The sequence below is a fragment of the Opisthorchis viverrini genome (assembly GCF_000715545.1).
Source record: "Opisthorchis viverrini unplaced genomic scaffold opera_v5_83, whole genome shotgun sequence".
In the NCBI taxonomy this organism is placed as follows: Eukaryota; Metazoa; Platyhelminthes; class Trematoda; order Opisthorchiida; family Opisthorchiidae; genus Opisthorchis; species Opisthorchis viverrini.
This window is the reverse complement of record NW_008751739.1, coordinates 636,108-649,171: the sequence shown is the minus strand read 5'-3', so window position 1 is coordinate 649,171 and position 13,064 is coordinate 636,108. Positions and strand designations below refer to the sequence as shown.

At 45.4% G+C, this 13,064-nt stretch overlaps 1 protein-coding gene across 1 annotated transcript; it reads right to left on the bottom strand.

The window, feature by feature from the left end:
• Positions 1–250: 250 nt before the first annotated feature.
• Positions 251–6,147, bottom strand: T265_04805 (hypothetical protein; the record flags this gene model as incomplete). Its single annotated transcript, XM_009169643.1, has 2 exons — positions 251–640; positions 4,873–6,147. The coding sequence occupies one exon, from the start codon at positions 638–640 to the stop codon at positions 251–253; it is 390 nt and encodes a 129-aa protein (XP_009167907.1).
• Between the last annotated feature and the right edge of the window lie 6,917 nt (positions 6,148–13,064).

The window sequence follows — 13,064 nt, the reverse complement described above, 5'->3', positions numbered from 1 at the left end:
TTGAATGGACAAGCTGTGGTAACTAAACCAGCGTAGAACACCTATTGCTGCGGTGCTCAACAGCACTAGTTCATATAGAAGTCTCAAAAGACCCAAATAACATGTTACATAAAAGTATATTAAAAATAAACGGAACGAAAGCGATAAAACAAGTAAAAGTACAATCTGCCAGCCTAATTAGCTGTCATGTTCATCGCAATCAAAGCACCACACAGCTGGTGCCCGATACAAATGAAAGACACCACGTGCTTCAATTGACAAGTGGTAGGTTATCGCCAATTTCCTTCAACCATGAAACAGATGGGTTTTTCTTTTGTAGAATAAGATGTACAGCATCGTCTTCAAGTTTGCACTGACATTTCCGCACATCTAACAGACCGGGTAGACCGTCTACCTTCATCCGATAATGCTTTCCCTTCAGGTCATCCTTCCCGACGAATTCGAAGAAAAAGCCTCTATCACTCGGTTCAAAGGTGATCTCACCGTTCGATGCAGTCGTTTTTAGTTGGGGAATGAGCCTGCTTACACTGAACGAAGTGGAGGTTTTCAATTGTTTAATTGCGATGATTACACGCAACTTCCCCTTCAACATCTCATCCACGCCATAATTGGGGATCTGCGCATCACCGGCAGAAGCCATTTAGGGCATAAGACTATAATGAAAAATAATGCGCGGTTAAATAGAGCAAAGTTGGAAAATGCAGGCGTGAAGAGTATTTATCGAGGCGAATAACCAATGATACGGATGATGGTAGTTAGACTGCTAGTATTTTGCTATTAATGATGATCAGTTGGGTCTGGTCTGCATGCACCTTAATGAGCCATAAGAACATCAAAAGCAGCCAGGGCTCTGTGGATCTGCGTAAGGACAAGATGCCGTAAGAAGGGTGGCTAAAACAAGTTCAAAAATTAAAACGGGGGGGTACTTCGCTTAGAACTAAACGGAAGTGAATGCACAGAGTGGCATAAAGAGGTAATTTAGCATCTCAACAGCTGACCTTAACACTATAAAAGTGCACATCAAATTACGTAAAAGGGCATACAGAAAAAGTCTGGACAGCTCGATGTGCTTAGGGTGCAATGAACTGATCACACCAACCAAGTAGTGTTATGCAGGGTTCGAAAGAAGGGTAAGAATAATCACCGCCATCATTTCAGCGAGGGAGGTTAGCTTAAACTGTGAAAAGAGGCAATTTTGTTTCACACAACACATAATTAGGAGCAGCCATGAACCGTCTGCAAGTGGTAAAATGATCCTAGCCGCCAGTTTCACTCCCCGGAAGTATTGAAAATGTGAGCTACGTGGCGGCGGTGGTGGATTGCATTCCTGGATAACGACCGGTCGTTTTGCACAATGGTGGTTTTGAAGGATGCAAGAATATGGAGGTGGGAGATAATAACTAGCGTGCATTACAGCAATTTCGTTTATGACTGGGACATGTTTTTCAGTGTCATTAAGCGCTGATGCACGCTTTGTCAGGGTTCCATTAGGGGAAAGTGAGCTGCTAATGCGACTTTTGATGGCTGTAGCCTTGATAATTCCCTGCCAGGTTACTACCTCCCCTCATATCACTCCACTCAGTACGTGGTTGGACAAAAGGTCCATTGCGAGGGAGGGGGAGAATAGACCTTACGGCATTCGACACGCATGGCCAGATGGTCATAATCTGTAGTGCCATCATCACGCCCACCGAGTGAGTTTTCCACAAGAAAAACATATTACAACGATTTAATAATCTCATCCGACCCAAGAAACGAATCGGAGATATCGATCGACGAAAAACGAAAGGTTCCATGTCTCCATTTTTGGCCACCGAGTTCCTGACTCAGGTTAGATCTGATGCAAGGAAAACTCGTAAGCGTGGGGAGCTGAAAAGCCCTATTGCATCGATCCCATGAGTGAAGCAGATTGGCAAAAGATATCCTGGTCTTCCGACTCAGAAGAGCCTGGTAACCAACAGGCGGTTTTTAACTAAGCTTTTGACGCAAAAGCTTTATCAGGCCAAATGAGTAGACCATCAAGTTGGCCAGGTGTTACGATAGACGGAGAACCAATCAGTAAAACCCCTTCAGACTAACACACTAGATCAGTGTTGAATGTCAATTAAAGGGTCTTGTCGGTTGGTGTGGTTGCTTAAATATTGCGATTGATGGGTTGGGGGGTTTTCAAATTATTTTTAATCGGGTTTGGTTCCTTCATCTTCAAGATGCTTCCATTGATGATTCATCAGTGCCACTGGTGGATTTTTTGGTGCGTGGGCTTGTGAGCGCCACGACAATTCAGCTGGGGGGAGGAGGGGGAGTCGGATTAAGTGCAACTCAGATCCAAGCTATTTGTGTCGATGACTCCCCCTGATAATCGCATGCAAACATGTGTCAGTTCGGCTGACTCAAAGCGTTCTCCACACTCTTTCCAGTTCTACAACTTTTGTTCTATTAACACTGGGATGCTTGGCGATTTCTACTGCCTCGTTCATCAGTCTCTGTGGCGTGGACCGCAGTCATCCTCTGAAAACCTCAACATTTCCTAAATCTGTTTTGTATCCTGTGTCCAGTGCATGTTCCGCCATCCCAGTTTCTCAGTAACGCCCAATATCCATCTGCATTTCTCGGCGACCTGTTTAATTTTCTTCTGCGCCCTCCGACTGGCATGAAGTTCCCTGGCCGTCTGTCATACATAGATAAGAGTAAAAAATTAGGTAATCGTTCAGCTGTACCACCCTTTCGGTGCCTAACTGTCACGCTACCCGAAGGAAGTACGAGGGTTGGGATACTGCGAGATTGCCTAAGCCTAGACGGGGGAAGTCGAGAGGCAGATGTCGGGTTCGAACCACCGACCTTCCGGTCAGTAAACTCGCGCTGTAAACACTGAGCCACCCCCCCCCACCCACACACACACGAACCTTAGTACAGTCGTTGCATTTAAGTTTGTAGATACAGTCCCCGCTTCTGTTGGCCAGGAGGCGATCCTCCTGTCGCACCAGTGCTGAGCGCAATGTTTCCCCTCTGGAAAGCTACTCTTATGTAAGCCATGCTTAGAATTCTTCGAATGACCTCCGATCTCCCTGCTCATATGGAATGACAGCAGTCCAAATGCATTCCTGTTGGGTTTCACCACCGGTACCAAAACCCTTTGCAATTGATGCCTAATCAAACTACTTGGATATCCACTACTCCGAAGTTTGTTCTTTACTTCAATTTGGGCCACTGTCCAATCAACTTCTGTGCACATGGCCCTCACATGTCTAAACGTTGATGAGGTAATAGGAACGAATGCCGATTTCGGAAAAACAGACGAGTAGTTTAAACTTTCCCCAGTATCAGTTGGCCTCCCGTGTACTGTGGTCTTTACCAGAACCTTGTGTCATGCAGTCTAAGAAGGCCAATGTACCCGAAGTTGACCTATCTCCAGATGAGGTAATAGGAACGAATGCCGATTTCGGAAAAACAGACGAGTAGTTTAAACTTTCCCCAGTATCAGTTGGCCTCCCGTGTACTGTGGTCTTTACCAGAACCTTGTGTCATGCAGTCTAAGAAGGCCAATGTACCCGAAGTTGACCCTATCTCCATATTAAATTTGATGTAAGGCTCACTGACTTTGTCTCGACGAAAGTGTCATCTAAATAACGCCATAATATCTTGAGTGGGTACGGGAAGCTGTTTAAAGCTTTCTGTTCAAAATCTTTCATCTAAATAGTTGCTAAAACTGGGGATACTGGAAATCCCACTGCTAGACCTTGATTATGGGTATAAACCACGGGGTCCAAAACGAAGTGAGTGAGATTCAGATTTATGACTCCCACTATTTCATATACCGTAATCTGTGTCCGTTCTGAAAAGGTGGTGTCTGCTAGTGGCAGTCGCTTGGCTATTTCTAAAGAGTCGCCTTTCGGCACATTTGTAGATAACGAACTGACATCGAAACCCGGATAATGTCATCTGGTTCCAAGGAGACACCCGCTACTTTGTTGGCGGCTTCATAGATTGGGATAGTGCACGGTCTGAAGGTCTTGGTCGAGCCGACATGCGTGGTGACGGATATCACATAAACGCCGAGTAGTCAAGTGGATCTTGTGTTTGAGAAATGACTTAGGATGCTATTCGGGCAAATACGAGTGACGTGTCCGGTGGTTTAACAAGAAAAGATGTGGGAATTGAGCTGTGCTTCAGGCACCTTTTAGTGAACAAGAAGTGGTTCTCCGACTTGGCCTCTAGCCTTGCCAATCGAACGCAGACACTTGAAAATTTGCGAACACGTGGTTGCAAACTTTCACCAGTTACCTTGGCTTTCTTCAGTTCAAAGGTGGCCTGACCTTTGACCGGGCTACTGAGAGTGAGACAACTGCCGGGATAACTTTGTCAACCATACCTATTGGTTCAGCAAGAGTCCTGTCTAGAACTGAGCAGTGCTACTGAGATCACAAAACAGGAGCGCAACAAACCTCGAGTTTTCCACATTCACATGCCAGTAGCTAGTGAACAGTTAGAGTTTCCGTCTTCTCTCATTCGGCCAGACCTGACCCAGGTTCGCTGTGACTGGCGCTGGGCACACTAAGTAGCAAACAACAGTTGCAATATGAGATAACTCATCAGTTTAGTCCCGTGTGCCAGATGCGATAACAGCTACGAAATCCCTTGAAAGGTACGCGCTGCCGAGTTGGAGAAATTCACTAGTTTGATTTGCAGATAAAGGTTGTGGATATGACCAAGCTTTATCCAAGTAACTCGAACACAACAATCCGTGCCAATATTCGCCCGTAATTCGTTGTTCTGAGAATGTGTGTGTAACTATTGAAATAGGGCTGATGTTCAAAGAAGACTGGATAACAGGGAAAGTAACTTTTAAAAAATGTTGGCAGGGGTCAGACTTACTGGTGGGCCAAAGGACCGAATCACATTTGGAGAGTTTCCCGCACGGAAGAAATCACTGTCGGCCTGGTGGATGTTCTCCCTACAGGAGGAATCACTGTATTTTTGAACCGAATCATGAATGGGTTCGCCTAGGATCTAGCGTTACTGGAGGTCCAGCAAAAATTCTCTTGTGCCGCGATTATCCCTCCCAGTTAGGTAAATCACTTCTGCGCCACTCACTTTCACGTTCACTTGCAAAGTTATGAAACCCAGACCTTAGCTTCTCAGGTTTCCACAATTTGTAAGATATAAAAGTGAACCTAAACCTGCCCAAACACGTCAAAATCTGCGAATTATCACAGATTCAAGATGTGGTCGTATACGGATTCGGTTCCTCCCATCATCCGTGGCAGTATCGCGGTGCTGCTTAGTGATCATCGGGGTTGAAGCCATTCCGACTGGCCACCAAAACTAACTATATTCTGACTGATATTAACATTGGCAGCACAATGCGGCTACGGTAAAAAAAATCGTGACCAAGTAGCACAGTAACACACGGGTCTTTCACAATTGAAAAAGTGAAATTAGGTAACTCGAATAGTCGTAAACAACTTAGAGAAAACGAAGTGCGTGACAGACGGTGGTTTGCCACTAAAATCTTAGTTTCCGAACCATTGCTTTCCAGTCGCTTTCAAGTACTACCACCACTATCTGCTGTCCGAATAGAGTTCTTATGGTACAGCTTATGGCACAGTCCTTTAGGCACAGTACATCTTGTTGACGGCTGAGTTGTTTTAGTACCAGGAGGCACAATAATGCCAAGATCCCTCTCTCTAGTAGCATTCTTGAGCAGGAAACCACCAACATGGTGGATGGCTGGTGAGGAAAATCGAACATTTATGACGACTTATCGGCAGGTATCATCTTATGAAGCAGTTGTGCATTGCGTCAAACGATACTTGCATTCGGCCAGCATATTCGAAGTCCCAGATTCCCGATTACACCTTGAGATCGTCCGCACCGATCGAAAAGTCTATCTGAAGTAATGTCGAAAGGTTATCGATGAAGATTTTGGAGTATTCTGAGCGACGAGCAGAACCTTACGGAATACCTAGTAATAAGAACAAGGACTAGCATGGTGTGGCCATCTAGTGTGCCAGCAATTCAACAGAAAACCACAGATATGTGCAAACCCACCCCCTTCCACCTCAGCTTCAGAAACAGTGTCAGCGGCAAGATGACGCAGTAGTGACACTGCGAATTTACTGGCCGGGAGATTCGTGGTTCAGGCTCGACCTCTGAATCTCAACTCTTAATGTCTACGCTTGAGAAACCTGGCAGTCTACCAGCCCTCATGCTTCTCAGGTGGCATGACAGCTAGACACAGAAAGTATGTTACAGCAAAACGATTATCTTCATCTTTTATTAGCAGTTTGTTCACCTGGGTAGTTCCGGTGGATTGGCTGGAGATGAGATTATTTCTCGAGTCGGAAAGGCCAGGGCAGCTTTTGCCAAACTCCGACACCTATCGCGCCGAAGTGAAGTGAGCTTGTCTGTCACGGGAAGAGTTTACACTGCGGTGGTGCAATCCATGCTGTTATATGGATCAGAAACGTGAACATTACGCGCAAAGGACATACGGAAGTCAGCATTTGATCATCGGTGTCTCCGCAGCATCGGTCAGGTTTGGTGGGAACATCGGATTAGTAATGCTGAGGTACGTCAGATGGTCCTAGGAAGAATGAACCCTCCCGCGATAGATGAATCACTTACGCTTCACAGGTTGCGCTGGTTGGGACATGTACACCGCATGCCAGAAGACCGTTTACCTCACAGAGCTCTTTTCTCCCAGCCCTTTGGTGAGCGGAGGCGACCGAGAGGTGGACAGTGCATGACTTGGCAACGAAGTATGAAAACACTAACCAGTAAACTTAGTCGGATGGGCAAATGCCGCCTCCCTGAATGGGGGCCCCGGGACTCAAATCACCAGTGGTTAATGACGTTGGCGGAAATGGCTCAGTCGTGCAGTCAGTGGTGCTCGTGAATCAAAGCTATCACCTTCAATACGTAGCAACCCGATTTCTGAACAAACTGGACATGTCTTCGCCTCCAAGGCCTGGTTGTATGTTCCACTTCGCCGTCAATCGTGCCAGTAAAGGTCACTAAACACTCGCGAGGTTCGTCTGCCCTGGGGTCCGGTGGCATTCGTCGTTGTGTCGGACAACTAAAGAGAACACATATTAAAGGACTAAGCTTGATCCCTTCTAAAAATGAGTGGCAGAGACTGTGAGTGCCCACTCATTTCGCTGGGCGCAATCCCATGCAGGCTACACCACTGACCACGGTTGAGTGCTGCACAGGCCGATAAGCCTACTCGCATGTGATTGGTCAGAAGGCCGGCACTGGCCGGTCCGGCATCAAGGTGAGCTCTGGTTGGTAAGAGCTGTGGACTCTATCGTTGGTCGGTACTAGCTGGTAGCCGATTGCCAGTGATGTGTCTAAAAGGCACCCAGAATTCCAGAAGGATGCCGTTACGTGTACTTCAGACACAATGCATCGTTTCTTGGGAATTATTCCAAGCACCCCGAGATGTGCTCCACAATCAAAGAGTGTGAGAGTGCCAAACATCTTAGTAACGGCTCGTTTGACATGCCCAATGACGGCTACGCCTTTCTCGCGCTCTGAGTAGACAACTTGGTTAGGTTATTCAAGACATGGGCCCCACAGAATATCTGGAAGTCAATGTAGTCATGTAGTTCAGGGGAAGGTGCACGGAATCATCCGAATCATTACCATCTTCCTTTTGAGCAGATATTTCATGATAGAGGGAAAAGAGCATGTTTGGCAAGAGCCAGATACAAATGTCTTTTTTGTTTCCAATCTTCGTAATACTTTCTGGTCTGTTCTCATAATGCATCACAAAGGCGCTCGCTGAGTCTCCTCCGACCGACATGTGGACACAATTTTCGTCGTCCGAACGCAGGCTCCAGTCCGATGGATATTGGATTTCAGGTCGTTCGCAATAGGGAGATGTGAACTTGAAAGCGTATCTTGGCTGTTGTTGATGAAGATGGTGAAATGGGGGTAGTAGTGAAACAGGGCCCAGAGGAACTCCAATGCAGACTGGTGCTTAATAAATGTAAGTCAATAGATGTAGAACAAATCAGCGTAAGTGTACAGCTGTTCTGCGAACATGTTCATTTAAACGGTGATCGAGAGGGCCAAATTGATGGTACAATGAGTTTTTTCTTTTTACATTAAGAATTAGTCAGCCAGGAGACTTAACGCAAGGGTGAGAGAATTTTGCGAATGTTTGTTAAGTGGACAGTTAGCCAATGTGGTAACAAGCAAGGAAGATAGCCATTAACCCAGTGGAAGTGATCAGTTACAGAATAATTGAGGCTTGGAGCCGTTAAAGCGACGATGTCAGCCATGGGTGTCAATATCTTCTGACTGCCCCATGCACTTTAAAAATTAGACGTAGAGACAGTTCTCCTTATTCTATCTCAGGTACCACCGTCAGTCAAATGGCAGTCGGGACAAATCCAAACTTGCAGCTATTCAGAGGACAACGACGGCGTCTCTTTTGTGTATTTCCTGAAATGATGGCCAGTCTCGAGACTGAAATGGTTTCAAGAATACGAACGTACAATGGTTCAACCAAGATAAGAGATCGTTCCTGCAGGGCGTATCCGACCACCACATGGGGTTTTCATTCCTCATGTGTACTATCAGATCTGTGAGGTGTCAATCCGGAAATGAGTTTAAGTTGTGGCCTGTGCGTCAAGAAAGAACTCCAGATGCGCGATATTTTATCCAGCTTCAGGGGCGATCAGCCATTTAAACGTGTTTTACTGCTTGAACAAGCAAATATCAAACAGCCGTTCAAAAGACATACCGTTGAGTGGGCAAGTGAAACAGTAGCTACAATTTGGGCCACAGGACCAGAAAAAGGATTTTCAGATCACATGCACTAAAGCCAAAGGACGACAGGTAAGCACCACAATATTTCATGTGTGTAACTAAATGGGCCCTGGGTGATACATCGCGTATCTTCAGACCAATCATTTTGTGTGTGCGTACTGCGTGTGATTCGAGAGCGTAGCACGATTATCAAAAAGCAAGAACCGTGGCTTCGTTTTGGCCTCGGCAAAGCAACCAACATGCATTAAACAGAACCTGCATATGTACCCATGAATGAATCCAGCTTGAAGGGACGAGGCCGAAGTCATCTAGGCACAAAAGCTCGAGTTAAAGGGTAGTGAAAAATGGGCGCTGGTGAAGGTGAAATACGATAGCAGGCGCCAGACGCTCTCAGCACCAGATCTGCACTTCAAGGAGAATGTGCAAATGGTGTTCCGGGAGGTAAAATGTCTGCATAAGAAATGGTATGCGCGTGATTACTGACCAAGAATACCCTAAAGACAGTGTCCTATGTGTGGGTTGAAAATAGATGGTAGATACTGATGAATACACATGAAACTAGTTTTGGTGGCGTACCATGTGCTAGATCATAATGGTACAGTCAGAAGAGGAGCGCGACTGAGTGGATGTTTGGGTACCTGAGGTTGATCGGGAACATGCAGTAACACAGGTAGTGAGCATCCTCCGATGTGGATGCGATCTTGCCTAAAGTGGCGCACCCGGGGCAGAGAAACACAGTTCTTGGGTTTTTCTTAATTAACGGAACGATTAAGCATAGGCAAATCGGATCATTACAAGTTGGAGACGGTGAGTAACAACACAACAACGAAAATTAAAGTACGGCGCCCCTATTTGGTACGTGATAAACTGCAAATTTAAGAAAGTTAGGTGCCAGGGTAACAAATTTGGTGAACTGGCTGTGTGATCCTATCGACCGATTTTAACCAAAAACTAAAACCATTGCTAAGGTTACGTGGCATTGGATGGTCAGGTATTCGCAAGCGTCATGAGAATTATATGTGGGGATAATTATGTGGCGAAATTCACAGTACGGTTAGTTGTTCGCTTTATTCCGGTGCAAGCGACCAAAAGGGATCCACAATCTGACTAGTTACTTTGGAACGATGTAGGTAAAGGCTGGCAGTTTCAGATTTCAAGAGATTCTCCCGTGATTCTTTTTACTACAGCTATCCTATGCAGTAAAATCTTTAATGCTAAGTTCGCCATGCTTGATTAGTCGATGGTAGTGGAACTCACTTAGCAACCCCCGACGTCGAGGCTAACGCTTGTGGCTGAGCAGTCGGTGACATTTGCCACTATATTTTGCGCAGCTGACCAAACTCAACTGAAAGCTTGCGTTGGGTGTGCATTTTGCCGCTTCTTCCCTTTCCTTCGATAAGGGAATAATAATAAATAGTTCAAAACATATTTGAGGCCCTGTCCTGAGGGCTTACCTCACCGGGAGCATCACCATCGTTGAAGGTCTATGACTCTGCGATGGTAGTAGAACGCTGCAATCCGCGGTCACCGTCCTCGAAAGCAACATCTTCATAGAAGCGCAAGAGTACACAACTACTGTTGAACTAGTCAAACAAATGCGATCGGCTGGTCTGTCACCAAGAAAAAAGCTTGCTTCTCGCCTTCTCTATAGGACCACTGTGAAGCAGATTTCGCACCAATAGGGGACAAAACACAAGTTTACGTCCGATTTTTTGGACGATATGCTGATAGTTTGCTCTAAGTTCCTCTGTGCGGCAGTTGGATGAAAAGAATTGACCGAAATCATCATCATCGGCAGCATGGCATCAGTGTTCAACATCAACAGTGTTCGCTGACCGGAATCTCAATAGTTTGCCCGCTAAAACTGCCGTGCGCGCATTCTTCATGGAGCACTTCGAATTCAGACTTTGTGGCAGCAAAACAAGGAGAATTATACCAATTTTGTTCGCTTGTCTGTTCCGAGAACAACCCTCAAATGTTCACCCGTGCGTTTGTCCCCCAGAGAAACCTCACTGGTCTTCAGTATTGCACAAGAGTGCGGGATCAACTTCTTAGCCGTCAATGGACCTGGAATGATGCGTGCTTAGTTCCCTTTCAGAGAGGAATGTTGGTTGTTAAATTCTACCCTGGCTGCTACGTTATTTGTGTTTGCATCTTCCGAAGCTTCCAAAAGAAGCAACAGTTTTTCCGTACCAAAATGAAACAGTCGCACTGGCGCTCCAATTCGGAAGTTTTACTATCGATAGGCGTCTGATTATTTCTTAAACGCATAGCAACCGAAAAATAGGGACAGCTGGCGCAGACAAATGGTCCATAATATGCACTTGGTTTATCTGGCCGTTCTAAAAACCATGTTATATCTGCCGATTCGCCAATCTGTGGTATCCACTGCTGGCCCGCTCCAGTGTCTTGTGCTGGGAAAAACTCACTCGCTCACAGCTATATTCTGAGCAAGCTAGTGATTGCGTGCGGTTGCGAGGGCAGAAGTTACAACAGCCTCACGCTATTTGAAAGGGACTTTCTGACACTGATCCAGACTGTCTGATAGGCGTTAGTGAGCATTCATCAACATCGACCGTGCCCCTATGAGAAGCCTGGACGCGGATCACATTCGGTCGTACTTCTGTGATGTTCATGAATGCTCATCGGCTTTTGCTGAATTGCTTTAATGATGAACTGGCCTGGATGCTTGCCTTCTTCCCTATGGAGATTTTGGTGTAGTTTTGGAGTCTCGGTAGGTTCCGAACGTTCTGAGGTTACTTCGAAGCGTCTGACCTTCCCGATGAACCTGTACATTTGAAACACAGTCTAGCCTTCAAAACGTTAAATGGCATTCTGCATCAATTGACATCCATTTCGTCCATATTTGCTGAAGTCCACGGGTAAATATATCCGGGTGCAGTCCGTCATCGCCTGGCTCAGGATTGTGAACAAGTGAGCGCACCACAGAAATGGAGAGCATTCTGACAGTTTTTGCGCACTAGCTACGCTGGAGCAAGCAGTCGAATTAGACGGCATGCTTTAACTCTGAAATTTATTAAATGGAGAAGTAATTCGTTAACAATTTTGAAATAGCAAAAAAGAATCCGATTTACGTGCTACACTTAGTGAGTCCTCCGAAAACATTAGCTTTGGATGATCAGACCAGGAAATGAGCTGTTGAACGGATGGTGATTTGATTATTAATAATATTCGGTTTATTTCCCAGCCTGAAGGGAACATGCCAACATGCCATGAGCAGGTCATTACAACCTAAATGTATTTGGAAACAAACACGAGGAAAGTACAACCCAATGAGACACACCTATTACATAAAAAGTCACCGTAGATTGGGAAGCAAAAACCAATCGAGTGGAACATCAGTTACGATTATTTTATTCATAAAGCGGAGAACATTAGCTGCACAATGCACTCAGTTTTTTGCGTATGTGCTCAAACCAAAAACCTTTTCGATCTACGTTCACATTTTGCAGCTCACCAAATTTCACTGTCCACTGGAGCAATCATTCCACTATCAGAAAAGTCTGGCGGAATAATTCCCCAGAATCGCTGAGAGCCCGGGATAGCCAAACCGGGCTCAAATATTTCGGCAGGTACACTCAACTCAATCGCCCGATTATTTCAGCCCATCGAAGACACATCATAACCTTCCAAAATTCCATTCCATTGTGCGAATACTAAACCCGAATGCTGGTTAACTCGGTCTACTTAATCTAAAACTGGAAGCTCGTTGCTCGCCGCCAGTAATCTCGGGCGGTTGAGTAAATAGTTGGGGCCACAAAAGGTTAAATGGAAATGGAAGAGTTCAGAGTTGAGACAGACGGAAAGTTTCTTTCCAAAATTATCGTTTAAGTGAAATTAGTAGACTCATTGGTTTAGCTGTTGTGGAGAAGTCAAGCGATCAAAGATAGTCCAAGAAATTTACTGGATTTTTTCAGCTCCACTATTACCAACAAAAGCGGTTTGGAGGAATACAACTAAGGTATCAAATTACTCTCTTGGATTAGGAGTTACCTGAAACCAGAAACCATCCGAAGGAAGTATTCTCTTTATACGCTTTATTCAGCCATGGCCTCAATAACGGAGTTCACGCTTAATCCTCTTTTTAATCGGCATGAAGCTGATTTTTATAAGCTATTTCTTGATTTTAATCGGCATGAAGCTGATTTTTATAAGCTGATTTCTTGATATAGAACAAGAATACTACCTTAAAAATTGGACTCCCTACAAGCATGGACGGTGGACTAACTTCATTCTACACTGGTTAATGTTTGATAAAACGGCCGAAA